Genomic DNA, 21,355 nt, shown 5'->3' on the forward strand with positions numbered 1-21,355 from the left:
TGAAGAACATAATGTCACTGCTCTCATTTCTGATATTGGTAAATTTTTGTCTTCTCTCTTTTATCCTGGTGAGTCTGACATGAGGTTTATTAATGTTATTGACCTCCTTAAAGAAACTGATTTTTAAATCGATATCCTATATTGTTTTTGTTTCCTATGTCACTGACTTCTGCTCTGATCTTTATTATTTACTTTCTTATGTTTATCTTGGGTTCTGTTTGCTCTTCTTTTTCTAACTTCTTAATGTGGAAGCTGACTTTTTTTCTTTTTTCACATAGACATATATTGCCTATTGCCATAAATTTGCCCTCTGATGTTTGCTTTATTGATGTTCCATACATGTTGATGTTTTCTTTTCCATTTAGTTAAAAAATCTTCATAATTTCCCTTTTGATATTTTCCTTGACCCATATCTTATTTAGAATTGTTTTATAATTCATAAATATTTGGTGGATTTTCCAGATACTTTTCTATAATTTATTTCTAAGTTATTTAAATTGATACCAGGGAATGCACTTTGTATGGTTTGAGTCTTTTAAAATTTCTTTGGTTCTGCTTTAAATTATATGGTCTGTCTTGGTGAATATTTTGTATGCTCTTGGAGAAAAAGGTGTTCTCTGCTTTTGTTGGACAAAATAGGTGAATTTGATTGACTGTAAAGTTTGTTTTCGATAGCCTGACTAATTGTGCTGTGTATGTTTTATCTATTATTGAGAGCTATTGGCCTTTCAAAAATAACTGAATTTGTCTACTTCTCCTTGTAGTTCTATAAGTATTTACTTAATGTACTTTGAAGTTCTCATATTAGATGCACAAACATTTAGGACTATCATGTCCTTCTGATCAATTGGTTCATTTATCATTATGAAATGAATTTATTTATTCCTGGTAATAGTCTCTGTTCTAAAATCTACCTTGCTTAATATTAATAAACACATTCTAGCTTCTCTTGATTAGTGTCAGCATGGTATATCTTTTTCCATTCTTTTATCTTATATAATTTATTATTGGTTTATTTGGCTGTGTCAGGTCTTAGTTGCATCATGGGGAATCTTTTGTTGCAGTGCCCAGACTCTCCAGTTGTGGTGCATGGGCTCAGCAGTTGGGGTGCATGGGCTTAGTTGCTCCATGGCATATGGTCTTAGTTCCCTGACAAGGGATTGAACCCACATCCCTCATGTTGCAAGGAGGATTCTTAACCACTGGACCACTAGGGAAGTCCCTATTCTTTTATTTTTTGCTTTTTGTGTCTTTACTTTTAAAATATATTTCCTGTAGGCATTATATGGCTGAATCTTACTTTCTTATACAATTTGAAAATCTCTGTCTTTTAAAGCTTAGACAATTTACATTTAATTGAATTGTGACAGAGTAGACTTAAATCCATTATCTTGCCTATTTGTCCCATCTGTTGTTTGCTTTGCCTTCTTTGGATAGCATCACTGACTCAATGGACATGAATCTGAGCAAACTCTGGGAGACAGTGAAAGACAAGGAAGCCTGGTGTGCTGCAGTCCATGGGTTGCAAAGAGTTTTAGAGACTCAACAACAACAACAACAACATATGGCTTATGATTCACTTGCATCTGCTTTGTTGCCATATTAGTTATAACTCTCTGTTTAGCTTTATTTAATGGTTGCTCTAGGGTTGATAATAGCTATCTTTAACTTGTCACAGTTGTGGTGGGTTAAATAATTGCCTTCAAAGATATTCATATTCTAATCCACAGAGTCTGTAAATATGGCATAAGGTACTTTGCAGATGTGATTATATTAAGGATCATCAGATGAGGAAATTATCCTAGTTTATTTGGGTGGCCCCTAAGTATAATTATCAAGGTCTTTATGAGAAAGAGGCAAGAAGGTTAATGCGGAGGGTAAGGGAAGGTGGTGATATGACACTATGCTATGCTAAGTCACTTCAGTCGTGTCCGATTCTGTGCGACCCCATAGACGGCAGCCCACCAGGCTCCCCCGTCCCTGGGATTCTCCAGGCAAGAACACTGGAGTGGGCTGCCATTTCCTTCTCCAATGCATGACAGTGAAAAGTGAAAAGTGAAACTGAAGTTGCTCAGTCGTGTCCGACTCTTAGCGACCCCATGGATTGCAGCCTAACAGGCTCCTCCGTCCATGGGATTTTCCAAGCAAGAGTACTGGAGTAGGGTGCCATTTCGGAAACACAGATTAGATTCATGAGAGCAGGATCCAAGGAATGCCAGCAGCTTCTAAAAGCTGGAAGAAAAAAGAAATGGGTTCTCCCCTTGAGCCTCCAGAAAGAGCCAGCCCTGCTGACATCTTGATTTTAGCCCCTTAACATTCATTTGGACTTCTGACCCCCAGAACTGTATACATTTGTGTTGTTTGAAGTTTGTGGTAATTGCTACAGCAGCAATAGAAAACTATGCTGGTTTATTTTCAAGTGTTATTATACAACTTTCAGGTATAAGATTAGAATCTTATAATAGTAAACTTGACAAAATAAGGAGCAGCAGTCAATGGAAATAAAGTAATACTTTACTTGGCTTTCAAAATACCAGTACTATAGGATGGATATGACTGGCTATGTGCTTGTTAGAAGTGGAGAGGCAACAGAATCCTGGCAATTTGATTCATTTTCTTTCTTTTTTTTCTAATTCAGATTCTTTATTAAAGATTAAAAGATAAATGTTAAAATGTAAATTATACTGAAGCTCTATTCTGAAGATTAATATTGAGCAAAACAATTTTTCACTTAAGCCAGGTTTCCTATTGGAAAAGAGGTTTTATTGATTAGAAAATTCCAGTGAACATTTTCAGATGGGTACCTATGAGTACATTAGAAATTACCTTTACTATAAAATGGATGGTATTGAATATTTGAGGTGCTTGAATTTTAGTCTCTTGGAGACAGTTATAATTTTCATATCAACAAAAGTAGAATCCATTTCACATACATTCCTCCAATGGACCCAGTACAATGGGTTATATGTGTATCTATCTGTTTAGAATAAAAACTGTGAAAGGCTAGTAGACTATAGAAGTTAAAATATAGTAAGCAAAGGTTCAAACAATGTTAATGAAGTGATAGTCATTCATGAAATTGACAGAGGTGTGATTTTTTTATGACATTTCCACAAAATATAAGATGTTCTGAGAACTGTTAGAAAATTTATGAACTTGTGTGGAATGATAATTTTGCTTGATATTATAGCTACAGAAATTAGGACTTTCATATCTCTTTGATTCCTGCTGAGTCTCTGTTCTTGACTCTTCAGTGCAATTCTCTAATGAGACAAGACAGAAAGAATGATTATACATGATGTTGCAAACACGCTGTCCTTGATTACCATGGGCTGGGCACTGAGTAATGTATACAGAGATGATTATATGAAAAAGATAATCTTGATACTAAAAATAAAAACACACTTATATAGTACACTCAAGAAAGAGCTTGCACATTATTCAGGAATATAAAACCATCTTAAGACACTGAAAAAGAAAAACCACTCTTGTCTTGAAAGAAACTATGAAGTTTTGACTTTTATTATAGTGAGACTTTATGGGAGAAACCTAGAGGATTTCAAGAAATAAAATATTGTTAGATGTATATTCATATATTAAAAAGCTGAAAATGTGTAACTATTTTTGAATATCATACACATATCCAATTTCCTCTTTAGAACCAGTTCTAGAGATATTGATGCTTTAGAATAATAAGAAACAACACAGATGCAGGTCCTATATTTGGATTTTACTAAGAATCTAATAAAAAAGACCATCCCTAGAATCCAGGAGTCTGAATTGATACTTGGCAAATCAGAAGCTGACTTGCTAGCAGACAATGAGAGCTTCAAGTTTTAAATTCTGTGATCAGTGGTTTGGCTAGGACTAAATTCATTCCCATTCATCCATACATCCAACCAGCAAATATTTATTGAGTACTCACTAACTATCAGGCACTGTTTCAGGCTCTAGGGATATAGTCATTCTTTCTTGCCATTTGCTGATACATTAATGCAATTCCCTAATTTTTAGAAGATCCTGAGTAGTAAATGACTATCTAAAGTGACATGATTCACAAGAGGCAGAGATGGTTCAAGCTTATACCAGCTTAGGGCTCTCTTCCCTGTATTATCAATATATTTCAAAAACAACATTTGGGGTTCGCCTAATAGGAAAATTAGGATCTACTCACAATTGAGTATTTATTTTAAAAAAACTTTTAACTTTTAAATTCTCAGACTAAAAAGAAAATGAGAATCTAATTTCATACATATATGCAAAAAGCTAGATTCCTTTAATTGTAGTTAAAAACATAACTGCAAACAAATGTCAAACCATAATGCCAAATGACAGCTTTAAATTCTGTTTCACAAGTTGTTCTTTTAGCGATGTCTTCACATTGTCAATCAAAGAGATAATTTTGATTTTGCACAAACCCTGCCTCTGTTAAAAGTAGTATCTGTGATATCATAAGAAGTTTGGCAAGTCTCTTGTTCTGAAAGCTATTGATAGACAGGAAATCAGAGAAAGAGGTAAGTCTGGGGGAAAATATCAGATAAGATTTGTTATTTTAGAATGATATTACTAGAACACTTCATTTCTTAATACTTTAAACTAACAGAAGTGCATCCAAAATAAACCACTCCATGGACTAATCTTTACAACTTTAAGAGTAAAGCAGATAATACTGAACTCAACAGATATTTAATGAATATCTAAATCACCAGTGCAGGGTATAAAACTTAATAAAATATGATGCTTTAAGAGGTTAACAACCTAAGGGAAGATGAACGAGAAGGAATCAATACTTACTGGGCACCTACAACCTACTAGGCATGATACTAGATGCTTTAATTTTTACAAGAAGGTAGCTGTTATTAATATGCCCATTTTACAGAAAATGACAATGACCCTTAAAATGGTTAAGCTAGTTGTCCAAACTTGACACTGGTCAAGTTGGGATTTAAATTTATGTTTGCTTAACTTAAAAGTCCATTCTTTCAATATTCAATTTAGAAAAGGCAGAGGAACCAGAGATCAAATGGCCAACATCAGCTGGATCATGGAAAAAGCAAGAGAGTTCCAGAAAAACATCTATTTCTGCTTTATTGACTATGCCAAAGCCTTTGACTGTGTGGATCACAATAAACTGTGGAAAATTCTGAGAGAGATGGGAATACCAGACCACCTGACCTGCCTCTTGAGAAACCTGTATGCAGGTCACGAAACAACAGTTAGAACTGGACATGGAACTACAGACTGGTTCCAAATAGGAAAAGGAGTATGTCAAGGCTGTATATTGTCACCCTGCTTATTTAACTTCTATGCAGAGTACATCATGAGAAACGCTGGGCTGGAAGAAGCACAAGCTGGAATCAAGATTACCAGGAGAAATATCAATAACCTCGATATGCAGATGACACCACCCTTATGGCAGAAAGTGAAGAGGAACTCAAAAGCCTCTTGATGAAAGTGAAAGTGGAGAGTGAAAAAGTTGGCTTAAAGCTCAACATTCAGAAAACTAAGATCATGGCATCTGGTCCCATCACTTCATGACAAATAGATGGGGAAACAGTGTCAGCCTTTATTTTTTTGGGCTCCAAAATCACTGCAGATGGTGACTGCAGCCATGAAATTAAAAGGCGCTTACTCCTTGGAAGGAAAGTTATGACTAACCTAGATAGCATATTCAAAAGCAGAGACATTACTTTGCAAACAAAGGTCTGTTTAGTCAAGGCTCTGGTTTTCCAGTGGTCATGGATGTGAGAGTTGGACTGTGAAGAAGGCTGAGCGCCAAAGAATTGATGCTTTTGAACTGTGGTGTTGGAGAAGACTCTTGAGAGTCCCTTGGACTGCAAGGAGATCCAACCAGTCCATCTGAAGGAGATCAGCCCTGGGTGTTCTTTGGAAGGAATGATGCTAAAGCTGAAACTCCAGTCCTTTGGCCACCTCATGCGAAGAGCTGACTCACTGGAAAAGACTCTGATGCTGGGAGGGATTGGGGGCAGGAGGAGAAGGGGGATGACAGAGGATGAGATGGCTGGATGGCATCACCTGACTCGATGGACGTGAGTCTGAGTGAACTCCAGGAGTTGGTGATGGACAGGGAGGCCTGGTGTGCTGCGATTCATGGGGTCGCAAAGAGTCGGACACGACTGAGTGATTGAAGTGAACTGAACTGAAGTCACACTACCATGAGGTAACAGAACCCTTGAAACCTTGCTTCCTCATCCTTTTTTATATTGTTATTGCTTCTAGCCTTCATGAAAGTATTATAAGCCTCAAAAAAGTAACTAAACACCAAGTTTATCTTCTTATAGAATGTGTTGTGAAATGTTTTTATTCTACTTTTGTTTTGAAGATATAGTTCTACTTCTGATTTTGCCAAGGCACTACAGAAAAGAAGACAAAAGTCACCACGTTATATTTATTAAATGAATGAAAGAATCCTGGAAGAGTGGAGAGGTGGGGTAAGAAAGCAAGGGGAAGGGGAGAGGGGGTACTATGGGATTTTCTGCTTTCTGCAGGGCTGGGAGTTCCCTGAAGATTCAGTGTTACAACATGATTGAGAAAGAGAAGCTGACAGAATGGATCCCTTCAGGACAAACGCTAAGAGAAGTGTATAAACTGTAGTGGGAGGAGCACGGGTTAAAAGCTAGATACTACAGAGCTTGAATTCTGTCTTTGCTAACTATGTTAACCTGAGCAAGACACTTAGCCTAGCTTAGCCTCAGTTTCCTCAAGAGAAAAATGTGGAAAATAATACCTGCTTCAAAAGAGAGGGCCACAACTCTGCTGGCCATAGTCTTTGTGCAAATTTGAAAATGGCTTTCCCTCTGGGTTGGTGAATTAGAAGAAAAGCTCCTTTTCAGATTCCTGATTCCTTCTAATGAGTACCACACAACGATGCATCTTGCTTGGGACTGTGTGAAAACAAAATCATGTCCACAGAAGCATTCAGAGGGCTCCCCACAACTGTGAAACCTGGGGCTGGTGAGAGAGCTTGAAGGGAGAAACAGGGGAGGTGAGAACAAAGAAAAGAAGGAATGGGGAAGAGAGAGCCTGGAGAAGCAGATATGGTTAATCAAGGGGTCATGTCATATATAGGAGAACAAGAAACTCCATGAATCTCCTGAAATAATTTGCCAGGCTTTATGTCTATTTTTCTGAGGTGAGGGTCTATAGCTCTCAATTATAAAAGAGAAAGAGAAGAGGATGAAGAAATTGTGAAAGAAGTTAATGTGTGTGTGAGAGGGGGAATAAAATCCTTCCCTACAGCCTCAAACATATGCTTTGTGGGGACAGGGAGCAATTAGGTAAATTTCAGTTAAGGTAGGTAAAGAGCTAGATAGCTTGAGATACAGATAGATATTATTTATTTCACAAAAATTGCACCTAACTTTGGTCACAATGAAGCTTTTCCTCCAACAACATTCTTCACTAATCCTGTCATGTTATTGGCAAATAAATCACAATAATTCTATATTTTTTTCTTGGAATTTACCAAGATAGGGCCTACACAGCTCCTGGGGATGAAGGTATATGGCGTGAGCTGTTACAAACAGCTGCGTGTCTCAGTGGTACCACTGTAGGCCACACATTACTCGTAAATGAATTTCTCAGCATTATACATGGGCAGCCTTCAAGTTTAAACACATATGTTCTTCTAAAATGTATTTGTAAGTTGGTTACAGGAAATTCCCAACACATTTTACTATAGCAGTAATTTTCCAAAAAGAAGGAATTAGGTCTACAGGCCAGCCCATAAAACCCTATTTAATCTGTAATACTTTTGAAGTGGTATCACAAATTCATGTTTCCAGGTCGAGTTCTGGCCTTAGCCTAAGAGACCTTATAGCCTGGAAGCAGGAGAGTTGAGGCCTCTTTACACAGAATTTTAAAAACAGCCACACTTTTCTCTGGCACTGTTCCTGTGCCATGCCCCAAGGAGATCCCTCTCTCTAGCCCCAGTGTGCCTGACCAAGCTGGCCAGACCTTCTCTACCCCGAGCATCTAGGATCTTGAGGACCTACTTCTCTTCCTTCCAGTGGAGCCTCTTCTCCTAAGAGAGCCTCCTCAGCTGAGTGTGGAGGACAAAGCAATACATAATTAATTAGATTTGTATTAAGGATGAATTATTTCCTAGTCACTAACTCCTTTCCTGCTCCAAATTCAGAAATTCTGCCAATTTTTTCTAGAGCCAGTTCTGGCTTTTCATATCTTTTTTCCTCCTCTTCTGAAGCTACATAGCTTATAAGTCTCACACTTTCCATAATGGTCCCAGTGCAACCATGGCAAATGGCTCTGCTGTGGGGAGGGGAGAAGGAGGAGGGGCAGTGCGGGAAGAGTGCCTGAATTTGCAAAGCCCACCCTGGTACCCTGAGCGAGCTGGGCTCTGGCCTCTGGAGAGCACATCTTGTAGCCTGTTGGTTGCTGTCTTTCCAAGGCAGAGGTTTGGGACCTTGCTGTGTGGCAGATTCCCAGGCACCGCCTAGTCCTACTCAATTAGAATCTCTATGGGTCTCATCAAATATCCCTATTTTAAGTTTTTTTTTTTTTTTTTTCCTGAGCCCAGCTTCTTTTTCTGGAAGGACTTTCACATCTCCAATTGCTTAAGGATACCTCTATTTAGAAATTCCACTGGTACTTCAAACCAGAGCTCCAAGAGCAAATTTGCTCAGTTGAGAGACAGTTAACTGGGGAAAGAAAGTGGAGAGAGGAAAGCCAAGTTCATCTACGAACCTTAAGGAATATCTGCTGTCACATGATCATAGGAGGGGAAGACAAAGAACCAAAACAGAGACAGGAAAGGGGCAGGATAACAGCTTGCCTATGGAGTCAAAATTTTGAGGCAGGTTTAGACAGTAATGTCAAAGCCTCTGAAAGGTCACTTGTTCTTAAGGATGTCTTTTTACCCTGGCTCTCCCATCTTCCTCTGGCTCAACATGGAGTAAGCCCCTGGCTATTTGCTCTCATCTGCTTGGTACAAAACCCTTTGATTAGTATCAAAACAGTAAATGACCTGACTTGCTCCTACTGCCCATTGCCAATCCCTTCTCCACTCAGCAGTCAGAGTGATCCTTCCACAGTGTTATTCCTCTGCTTAAATCCCTCCAGTGGTTTCTTTTCATCACACTGGAACTAATACCTGTACTATAACAGGCTTGTGAGGCCCTGCACGACCTGGCCCTCCCCCGTGTCCCTCATATCTGCTAGGCTTCGAGTCACACTGCCACTTCTGAGAACTCACCAAGTTATCACTTGTAAAACTTTTCCCTGGCCCTTGGCATGGGAACCCCTACTTGTCTTCCTTTATGCATCATTTTGGAAGTTACTTTTACAATCACCCTTTCCAAAGCAGATATCCCTTCTTGCTGTCTCTACTACAACACCCCTTTACTTTATATCTGTTATCACAATGTATAATTATTCTGGTTAGTTCTCTACTTTATTTATTTGTTACTGTTTGTCTCTCATTAGAATGTAAGCTTTAGAGGAAAGAAATGTTTCAGATTCACCACTGTATTCCCAGGGTACAGAGTACCTGTCATATAATAAATGCTCAACAAATAATTGTTAGTTAACTGAATTACCCAAAGCAAGTTATTCATCCACCCCACAGACACTTACTGAGTGGATACATGTACCAGATTCTGAGGATATAATAAAAGACAAGGCAGACAAAATGTGAAGGAAACCCTGGACAAGGAAAAAAAAAGACAGTGCTTCTATCTAGGAGTAATCCTATGATAATACAATAACTTACTGGGCTGCAAGCACATATTAATTTTTATTATGTGACAGACATTATGTCAGTACATTTTGTGCCACTAAACAACTAAGGAATATCTTGCCTGCTTTTTAATAGACTAAAGTATAGAGAATAAAGAAAGAAAAACAGCAAGAGGGAAAAAAGAGGGGCGGGGAAGAGAGGAAAAGAAGAGGAGAAAATAGTCCAGTTATGTCTCTATTCTCAGAAAACTTAAATTATCTTTAACACTTATAATAGAAGATAAGGTTAGAGTCATACTAAATTTAAAAAAAAGAAAGAAAACAGCAAATTTGGTATGCTATTTCAAAGCAAACAATCCCCTAAGAAAGCTCTATATTTATTCTAATAATGTTGTTAATCCTGAAAACATTCATGAAACAGCCATCTTCAAATTTTTGCCAGAGATAGTTTATTAAGCATACAAAAAAAGAGAAAACATTTTACTTTATTTTTAATCCCCAATGATATTTCCCAGATTGATTTCCCATCATTCTCCTTGAACTTGCTTTCACTGGACCTATTGAGATTGTTTTAAAAATCAAATTCATTCCTAAAGGTCAAAGATTCATCATACTGAGGATATTCTAAAACATGCACACTTAAGCCAATCCTCAGAAAAGAGTTCCAGAAATGTTTGAACAAGGACAGAATCTTCTCAATGACCACTATGAAGGAGACAGAATTCATCTGGATAAACAGCTAGATCTAATTAATCTGACATCACTGGAAGTGGGGTATTTTGTACCTTTCATATACATAGAGTATATAGCTGATTTAATCTTTCTGATGCAGTCATCATTATGGCCATTAATTATTAACCCATACTATAAACACGGGCTTCCGCAGTGGCTCAGCAGAAAAGAATCCGCCTGCAATGGAGGAGACATGTGTTCAGTCCCTGGGGTGGGAAAATCCCCCGGAGGAGGGCCTGGCAACCCACTCCAGTATTCTTGCCTGGAGAATCCCATGGACAGAGGAGACTGGTGAGCCACAGTCCATAGGGTCGCAAAGAGTTGGACATGACTGAAGCGACTGGGCACGCACAACATACATGATCTATAAACAAAGGGGCACTCAAGATTACTGGTATGTGTAGGGGTGTTTGTCTCTGTTGCATATTGGGCCTAACTGCAATGCTTTTAAAGATATTTGTTTGCACTTAGTTTTTCTTTCTTCTTATGCATGGTCAGTCTTTCAGCTGCCATCACTTCTTGTTACTATTAGTAAGTCTGGCTCTTGCAAATTTCCTGCTTATAAAATTGCTGCTTCTAATGGGATTAACTGGGATTAACAATGACAAAATTGTGAAATGGCAGAAGTGGGGGTGGGATGAAGACTCACAGAACTACAAGATGCAACACCTTAGCAAGAGGCATGTTACTGGTGTAGCAGGGTGGAGGAATAAGTGGTGGGTGGCAATAAGCTCTGCAACTGTTCATCTGACTCAACCAAAGAGAAGTAAATTAATATTATCTCAGGGGAGACAAGAGATAAACCTTGTTCCTCTGTGAACTAGACAGACCTCTGACTAGCCTGGAGTAGACACAGATAAAATCCAGGGCATAGTGTTGGTGAGAAAGTTTGGAGACAACCTAATTCTAAGGTGCCTGCTATCCACTTCCAAGGCCTCACTCCCAAACTCCACCTCTGGGAGCAAACAGCTGCCCTCAGAAAGAACAAAACAAGATTATAAATCTTCTAAATAGAAAGCAGTCAAATACTCATAAAATAAAATGAAAAAATGAAAAATGACAGAAAAAATGAAAAACAAATATCTAATTATGCCTTCTGTACACAGAGAATAATACAAGACAAAAATTCTTATCCTCATGAAACTTGTATTCTTATGGAATATGTAATTGGCATAATATCTCCCATTAAAGACTCCTAGATTTAATAAAAGCCAACAAAACCCCTAGCATTATGCTATATACCAATATGAATTCAAAACAAAAGGAAAACCCCTAACATTATGCTATATACCAATATGGATTTAAAACAAAAGGATTCAAATAATAAAAGATATTATCAGGCAAATGAAAATTGAAAGAAAGCACGGTTGAGATATTAAGTACGGATAAGTAAAGACCAAGTAACTGAGCAAAAATATCTAGGATGGTTGGAGGAATATGCTTCTTATGTATCTTTGATATTAACTCAATACCAGAAGTATCTGTGCTTTTGGGGAGTCTTCAATACGAGGTGTTGACAAATAACAAAGAAAGAAGAGAAGTAGGAGCTTATAAAGGAAAAAGTGATAAAGAGATGTTTTTCTGTTGGAAGATGATAGAATTCAAAAATTACTGGCATAAGTGAAATTTAGTAGTGTAAGTACCACACATGATCTTTTCAATTCAACAAAAAATCTAACACCAAATGCCACGTGGGTTCCATCCTACTTGCACTAAGTCAGTGAAGTTAAGCCAGTCCTTTAACCAGTTTGGGGTTCAGTTTAATCACCTGTAAAATGGGGTGGTAGGATAGGATGACCTTTCACGTGAAATGTATCTTTAATTTTAGATTTCACTGTTATCAAAATATATAGGACCCTGATGCTTTAAATATATATGGATTACTGACTTAAACATAAAATATATTTGGAAGAAATTATTCTTGACTGTACCTTTCACTTTTCAGTGTTACAACTTCTTCCTTTGTCTGATTCAGAAGAGTTTTGGTTATTTCCAGTTCATTTTCTGCAAGATTAATTCTTCTTTTTAAGTCATCTTCTTGCCTTTCTTTTGCAGTCAGTTCTTCCTGTAAAGTTTTATATATTTGTTGACAAGTCATTAAAGAGTCTTCTTTTTCTTTAAGCAATCTGGTGTGCCTAAAATGGAATAAGGAAAAAAACCTTAACCAATATGCATTTAATACTATATTTTTATGTTTATCAAAAATATATAAACATCTCATTTAAAAATAAGAGTATAACTTTAATTTTTAAAATAAGAATGCTACATAAATAGATAGTTCTGTGATTTAAAAATTTTCCTATCTAGGCAGAGGCAAAAATCATTGAACAGCTTCAATACATTATAAATTAGGGTTAGGTATTATTTACACAAACAATACTATAAAAAAAGTTAAGTACATTTTAAATATTATCTAAAATATGGTTTCAAATTCAATTATTAAAAATATTAAATAAAAAATTTTCAATGTGTACCGTGAGTCAGAAATAATGGATTCAAACTTCAGTTTTCTAAGTTCTCTTTGACACTCATCAGCTTCATTAGATTTATTCCTAAAATAATACAAAATAGGTTCAAATATTTTATTTCAAAATAAAGTGAAAATGTTTTCCCTTTTTTTAAGATATACTTTTCCTTTATTACTTTTCTTATCTTTATATTCTACTTGTTGTTACATACACAGATTTCCTTAAAATTAGAATACATACTCAAAGGGTTTCTGTTTGCCAAAAATACCTTAATCTGTTAGTCCAACTATATGTGTTTTTCTATATCATTATTTTATTTATCCATTAAAAATTTCTTAGCATCTTTATATTACCATTTCTTTAAAGAAATAAATACTCAGTCTATTTCTGTACTGGCCAAGTAATCTCCTATCAGGCAGATCTGCATTTAAATAAAATGTCTAAAATTTAGACAACATTAAAAGAGGAAAGAAAAGAAAAACCCCTATGTGCAAGTGACCAAAAGCAGGACGATTCTGGAGGAAAGCTGATACTTCCAATGAGATGACAGCCATGGGGTCAGGTTTTTGTTTTTTGTTTTTAAATGATGTTAAGCCTGAGTAAGGCCCCAGACTGCACCATACAGGAGAACCAAAATTCTAATAGAAAATTCACAGTCATTCTGGCTTGAAGAACTACAGGACAGTGTTTGAGGACAACCACAGCTGCTGGGAGGTAAAGAGTGAACCCTGAATGGGAGTGACCCAGAGAGAGGGAATCCCAAATACTGCTTATATACTCTGTCTATATGTCTGGTTGAGCCCTAAACTACAGAGGTGACCTAGGGAAGATTCCAAGCAGCCTAATTAAAGATGAAAGAACTGAACCAAGAGTTTAGCTGTTGCCATAGAAACAGAGTTTATGGTTTTAGGCCAACCAAATTAATTGCCTATTTAAAGCCACACAATCTCTTCCCCACCACCACATCAACAGTATTTGCAGAAATATAACAGAATCTAAAATTTCTGTAACATAACATTCACGGAGTTTACAATATATTTTAAAAAATTACTCAACATAGGAAGAAACAGAAAAGCAGGACCTATTCTAAAGAGAAAAGACTGTTAAAAGGGACTGACTCTGAGATGACCCAGATATTGAAATTAGCACTGTTATAATTCTGCTTGAAGACATAAAGGAAAATCTACTCTAGTTCTTGAAAAGATAAAAAAATTTGAGCAGAGAGATAAAAACCATTAAAAACAACAAAATGAGTTAGGGAGTCTGAGATGGACATGTACACACTGCTATATATAAATGGATAACCAACAAGAGCCTACTGAATAGCACAGGGAACTCTGTTCAATATTACATGGCAGCCTGGATGAGAGGGGAGAATAGATACATGTGTATGTTTGGCTGAGCTGCTCTGCTGTGGACTTTAAACTATCATAACAATAAAAGTTAAATGAAAAAAATTAAAAATAAAAAGAATGAAGTGGAAATTCTAAAACAAAATAAATATTTGTCTTGATCTTATATGATTGGGTTTGTAACAACATTCAAAAAGTTAACATATTAAGCAAGATTAATATTCTAGTTTGTATCCGATCAGATCAGATCAGATCAGTCGCTCAGTCATGTCCGACTCTTTGCGACCCCATGAATCGTAGCACGCCAGGCCTCCCTGTCCATCACCAACTCCCGGAGTTCACTCTGACTCACGTCCATCGAGTCAGTGATGCCATCCATCCATCTCATCCTCTGTCGTCCCCTTCTCCTCCTGCCCTCAATCCCTCCCAGCATCAGAGTCTTTTCCAATGAGTCAACTCTTCGCATGAGGTGGCCAAAGTATTGGAGTTTCAGCTTTAGAATCATTCCTTCCAAAGAAATCCCAGGGCTGATCTCCTTCAGAATGGACTGGTTGGATCTCCTTGCAGTCCAAGGGACTCTCAAGACTCTTCTCCAACACCACAGTTCAAAAGCATCAATTCTTCAGTGCTCAGCCTTCTTCACAGTCCAACTCTCACATCCATACATGACCAATGGAAAAACCATAGCCTTGACTAGACGAACCTTTGTTGGCAAAGTAATGTCTCTGCTTTTGAATATACTATCTAGGTTGGTCATAACTTTCCTTCCAAGGAGTAAGCATCTTTTAATTTCATGGCTGCAGTCACCATCTGTAGTGATTTTGGAGCCCAGAAAAATAAAGTCTGACACTGTTTCCCCATCTATTTCCCATGAAGTGGTGGGACCAGATGCCATGATCTTCATTTTCTGAATGTTGAGCTTTAAGCCCACTTTTTCACTCTCCTCTTTCACTTTCATCAAGAGGCTTTTGAGTTTCTCTTCACTTTCTGCCATAAGGGTGGTGTCATCTGCATATCTGAGGTTATTGATATTTCTCCCAGCAATCTTGATTCCAGCTTGTGTTTCTTCCAGTCCAGAGTTTCTCATGATGTACTCTGCATATAAGTTAAATAAACAGGGTGACAATATACAGCCTTGACATTCTCCTTTTCCTATTTGGAACTAGTCTGTTGTTCCATGTCCAGTTCTAACTGTTGCTTCCTGACCTGCATACAAGTTTCTCAAGAGGCAGGTCAGGTGGTCTGGTATTCCCATCTCTTCCAGAATTTTCCACAGTTTCTTGTGATCCACACAGTCAAAGGCTTTGGCATAGTCAATAAAGCAGAAATAGATGTTTTTCTGGAACTCTCTTGCTTTTTCCATGATCCAGCGGATGTTGGCAATTTGATCTCTGGTTCCTCTGCCTTTTCTAAAACCAGCTTGAACATCAGGAAGTTCACGGTTCACATATCGCTGAAGCCTGGCTTGGATAATTTTGAGCATTACTTTACTAGCGTGTGAGATAAGTGCAATTGTGCGGTAGTTTGAGCATTCTTTGGCATTGCCTTTCTTTGGAATTGGAAAGAAAACTGACCTTTTCCAGTCCTGTGGCCACCTGCTGAGTTTTCCAAATTTGCTGGCATATTGAGTGCAGCACTTTCACAGCACCTGGAATCCAATGCTTTCAGGATTTGGAATAGCTCAACTGGAATTCCATCACCTCCACTAGCTTTGTTCGTAGTGATGCTTTCTAAGGCCCACTTGACTTCACATTCCAGGATGTCTGGCTCTAGGTCAGTGATCACACCATCGTGATTATCTGGGTCATGAAGATCTTTTTTGTACAGTTCTTCTGTGTATTCTTGCCACCTCTTCTTAATATCTTCTGCTTCTGTTAGGTCCATACCATTTCTGTCCTTTATCGAGCTCATCTTTGCATGAAATGTTCCTTTGGTATCTCTGATTTTCTTGAAGAGATCCCTAGTCTTTCCCATTCTGTTGTTTTCCTCTATTTCTTTGCATTGATCACCTAAGAAGGCTTTCTTATCTCTTCTTGCTATTCTTTGGAACTCTGCATTCAGATGTTTATATCTTTCCTTTTCTCCTAGTTTGTATAGGTTTCTCATTAGTAATTTATTATATGAATATACTTTAAAATAGCTTTATAAGTTATTTTAATAAGTTTATGAATGTACAAAGAAATATGTTAGATTATTAATGGGTTTGCCCTACTTGCAGAGTAACTTTAATCCCTAATATACAATGAACATGAACAGCATTCATTTATTTTTATTCATTTTCTTTTCTACTGTAAAATATGATAAAATTGTAAGCTGCAGAAAATTATGTAAAAAATTTATATAATGAATTATTATGAGGAAACTCTAATTACTACCATACAGATAAAAAAAAAAAACCTCATCAGCTAGCCTAGAAGCTTCATACCCTCGACTCGATCATAGTCAACTCCCTCTCCCCTAAATTGATCATTCTCATGAATTTTATGGTAATCACTTTCATTTTCTTTGGAGTTGTATTGCCCAAGTTTTATCCCTAAACACTATAATTCTTTTTTTATAAAAAAATTTTTAGAACATGTTTCTTTTATTATCTACTTTTTGTAAAATAGTTTATTTAAGTATTATACTAACATACAATTGTTGTATTGTTGTTCAGGCACTCAGCCATGTTGGACTCATTTTGACCCCATGAACTATAGCATGCCAAGTCTTTCCCGTCCTTCACCATCTCCCAGAGCTTGCTCAAACTCACGTCCATTGAGTTGGTGATGCCATCTATTCATCTCATCCTCTGTCATCCTCTTCTCCTCCTGCCTTCAGTCTTTCCCAGAATCAGGGTCTCTTCCAATGAGTTGGCTCTTAGGATCAGGTGGTCAAAGTATTGGAGCTTCAGCATCAGATTCAGTCCTTCCAATGAATATTCAGGATTGATTTCCTTTAGAATTGACTGGTTTGATCTCTTTGCAATCCAAGGGACTCTCAAGAGTCTTCTCAAACACCACAGTTCAAAAGCATCAATTCTTTGCCACTCAGCCTTCTTTATGATCCAACTCTCACATCCATACATGACTACCATAAAAATTATAGCTTTGACTAGACAGACTTTTGTTGGCAAAGTAATGTCTCTGCTTTTTAATACACTGTCTAGGTTTGTCATAGCTTTTCTTCCAAGGAGCAAATGTCTTTTAATTTCATGGCTACAGTCACCATCTGCAGTGATTTTGGAGCCCCTAAAAATAAAGTCTCTCACTGTTTCTATTGTTTCCCCATCTATTTGTCATGGAGTGATGGGACCAGATGTCATGATCTTAGTTTTTTGAATGTTGAATTTTAAGCCAGCTTTTTCACTCTCCTCTTTCACCTTCATCAAGAGGCTCTTTATACAGCCTTGATGTACTCCTTTCCTCATTTGGAACCAGTCCATTGTTCCATGTCCAGTTCTAACTGTTGCTTCCTTACCTGTATACATATTTCTCAGGAGACAGGTCAGGCGGTCTGGTATTCCTATCTCTTTAAGAATTTTCCCCAGTTTGTTGTGATCCACACAGCCAAAGGCTTTAGTGTAGTCCATGAAGCAGATGTTTTCCTGGAATTCTCTTGCCTTTTCTATGATCCAACAGATGTTGGCAATTTGATTCCTGGCTCCTCTGACTTTTCTAAATCCCACTTGATCATCTGGAAGCTCTTGGTTCACATACTGTTGAAGCCTAGCTTGGAGAATTTTGAGCATTACTTTGCTAGCATGTGAAATAAGTACAATTGTGCGGTACTTTGAACATTCTTTGGCACTGCCCTTCTTTGGGATTGGAATGAAAACTGACTTTTTCCTGTCCTGTGGCCACTGCTGAGTTTTTCAAATTTGCTGGCATATTAAGTGCAGCACTTTCACAGCATCATCTTTTAGGATTTGAAATAGCTCAGCTAGAATTCCATCACCTCCACTAGCTTTGTTCATAGTGATGTTTCCTAAGGTCAGCTTGACTTTGCACTCCAAGATGTCTGACTGTAGTTGAGTGATCACAGAACACTCAATAACATAACATACGATGCTGTGCTGTGCTGTGCTGTGCTTAGTTGCTCAATCATGTCCAACTCTTTGTGACCCCATGGACTGTAGCCTGCCAGGCTCCTCTGTCCATGGGATTCTTCAGGCAAAAATACCAGAGCTGGTTGCCATGCCCTCCTCCAGGGAATCTTCCCAACCCAAGGATCAAGCTCAAGTCAACTGCATTGCGGGTGGATTTTTTACCAGCTGAGCCACCAGGGAAGCCCAAGAATACTGGAGTGGGTAGGCTATCCCTTCTCCAGGGTATCTTCCTGACCCAGGAATTGAATCGGGGTATCCTGCATTGCCGGTGGATTCTTTAACAGCTGAGCTACCAGAGAAGCCCCTAACATAAAATAAACTCACACAATTTGAAAGATTTGACATATGTATAAAAACTATCTCTAAAATCAAGTAGCACTTGAGCATACTTAGAGCCTAGATACTGGTTTCTAATACCACTCCCACTCAAAGGAACCAGGGCTGCTCAGAGAAACAGCTGATTCCAAGGCTGGGGCAGAGTAGGTATTCCTGAAACAGTTTGTTATAATGAAAGTAAAGAAGTACTTATAAAAGATGATGGGATTGTGCTCCAGCATTGTAAGAATCAGCTTGAAGGGGCCTCCACTAGCTAACTTGTGTGCCAAAGTAATTAAGTACAGTAATGACTGGTGAATCATTGAACAAAATAAAGTTCAGGAATCCATACCAATAATTGATAAATAATGGGAAGAAGGGAGGCTCTTATTTAAAGTAGAATGAAGAGGGCTCATCAATAAATGAGGAGGGAGATCTGGAGTTGGAAAAATCATCTAACAACAACTGGATAAGGACTGGATGAGGCAAAAATCATCAATGGATGCTGCATTTATGGACAAACGTTGATGAAAATCAGAGCATGTGTATGTATTTAAAGCATCTCTTATAGACTGTTTACTGGTTGAAACAGAACAAAAACCCTCAGCAATAACCCTCAGTGAAAGAACTAAGCTCTACTTTGACCAGGTGATCAAAATTAACATCACCAGTGAGAAGCAGATGCTCATGTGCCTCCAGCTGTGATGTCCTGAGAAGTGCTTGTGCTCGCTCACCTATGTGGTTTGCTGGCTGAGAGTACTTATCCTTAATCCAATCAAGAGAAAAATACAAAATGGAAAAATTTTTATTTAAAAGAAGTATGAAGGGTTCTGCATTCTTCAAAAGTGTCCATGTCATAAAAAGATATAGCCATTTGAAAACTAAGTGTATTATGCAATGACATGAGAAAATATTCAGGATATATTGCTAAGTGAAAATATGTTTAAAATATGCATTACTTTGAAAAATGGACTACAAGGATATATAAAACAAGGATATATAAAAAAAAAACATCGTTTTTTTGTGTATTTCTGTATTTCCCAAGTTTTATGCATTTACTTTGAAATCAAATAAAAATGTCCCTTTTAGAAATGCTTTGAGACTCAGCAGCCCTAACCACAACTTTCATTCTACGTTCACTTATACACTTTTCTGAAACTAGAGGCAGGGACAGCAGAACTATTTCAAGTGTTTATGTTACTATGTGGACAATTAATTTTGGCTGCAATTTGGAAAAAAGCTCCCTGGGGAGTCTACCATCCCAAGAACTCTCTTCACTATGGTCATCTCCCACCCCCATGTCATTCTTTTAATGGTCAGCCCTTCACTGCCCAATTGTTATCTTCACCTTCATTAGAATAGGAGGAATTGGAAGGAATAGAAAGAATGCCTACATCTCTTTTAACACACATTCCTTCTTTTACTCTCAACAGTGTTAATCCTTTCTCTTCAACTACTTTGAATAAACCTAAGGAAAGGCCCCTGCTGCTCCTGCCAATCAAAGCAAAGGAAATAAGATAGAATAATTGGATATTTTCCTCTAATTTGAAAGGCAAGGGTCTTACGTTCCACTCATTTATGTGAAATAGCTATTCTTAAACTGCTTTCTTGATATTTCCACTTTGCTGTCCAAAAGGCATCTCAAATCTAACAGATCAAAAGCAGTGTTTTCTAATTCCCTCACTGCCATATCTATTTCTTCTACAGATTCCCCCACTTCAATAAATGGCACCAACACATAATGATACTAATAGTAATACATTACATATCTAACACTACCTTCAAACCAGCCCTTATCCAGCCCTTGTTACAGTAGAGGAAACTGAGAACAGAGGTAAGTAATATGCCCAAGGTGACATAACCGCTAAGTAGTACTGCCAGGATTTGAACCCCAGCAGTTTCCATCTGGCTTTTAGGCTGTTAGTCACTCTACTCTATTGCCTCTAAACTGTCTACTCAGATGCTGAAAAGCCCCAAACCTCATTCTTTATTATTTCCTTTCTTTTCCAGTCCTCTTGCTCCCCAACCATATCCACTGCATCAGTAAATCCTGTTAGATTGATCCCTGGCCTCTATTTCTTTTCAACTCCACATTAGGCCAACACTAACCCAGCCACTGCTTACTTGCATGAATCCACAGGCTCCCACCTCATCTCCCTGATCATTCTTGCATATCCATGTCAGTCCATTTTCTATGTAATAGCCATGCCAACCTTTTAAAACAAATCAGATCAATTCACTGTCTTGCCAACCCTCCCCCCCAATAGTTTCCCTCTGCAAAAATCCAAAATCCTCACTAGACTTTGGACACACTGGTATATTCATTTCTTATTGCTGCTGTAACAAATTACCATAAATGCAGGGGTTTCAGTTCCATTCAGTCGCTCAGTCATGTCTGACTCTTTTCAATCCCATGAATTGCAGCACACCAGGCCTCCCTGTCCATCACCAACTCCTGGTGTTCACCCAAACCCATGTCCATTGCATTGATGATGCCATTCAACCATCTCATCCTCTGTCGTCCCCTTCTCCTCCTGCCCTCAATCTTTCCCAGCATCAGGGTCTTTTCAAATGAGTCAGCTCTTCACATAAGGAGGCCAAAGTATTGGAGTTTCAGCCTCAGCGTCAGTCCTTCCAATGAACAACCAGGGCTGGTCTCCTTTAGGATGGACTGGTTGGATCTCCTT

At 37.9% G+C, this 21,355-nt stretch overlaps 1 protein-coding gene across 4 annotated transcripts in view; it reads right to left on the reverse strand.

Annotated features, from left to right (window-relative positions):
* LEKR1 (leucine, glutamate and lysine rich 1) overlaps positions 1-21,355 on the reverse strand; it is a 211,935-nt gene that overhangs the window by 58,216 nt on the left and 132,364 nt on the right. For all 4 annotated transcript variants that reach the window (XM_006077373.4, XM_025289356.3, XM_006077372.4 and 1 more), the window contains 2 exons: positions 12,921-12,998; positions 12,378-12,581 (listed from right to left, as the gene is read on the reverse strand). In XM_006077373.4, the coding sequence (XP_006077435.2) occupies positions 12,378-12,581; positions 12,921-12,998 (282 nt within the window). The remainder of the gene's footprint in view (positions 1-12,377; positions 12,582-12,920; positions 12,999-21,355) is intronic.

The sequence above is a fragment of the Bubalus bubalis genome, chromosome 1 (genome assembly GCF_019923935.1).
Source record: "Bubalus bubalis isolate 160015118507 breed Murrah chromosome 1, NDDB_SH_1, whole genome shotgun sequence".
Taxonomy (NCBI): Eukaryota; Metazoa; Chordata; class Mammalia; order Artiodactyla; family Bovidae; genus Bubalus; species Bubalus bubalis.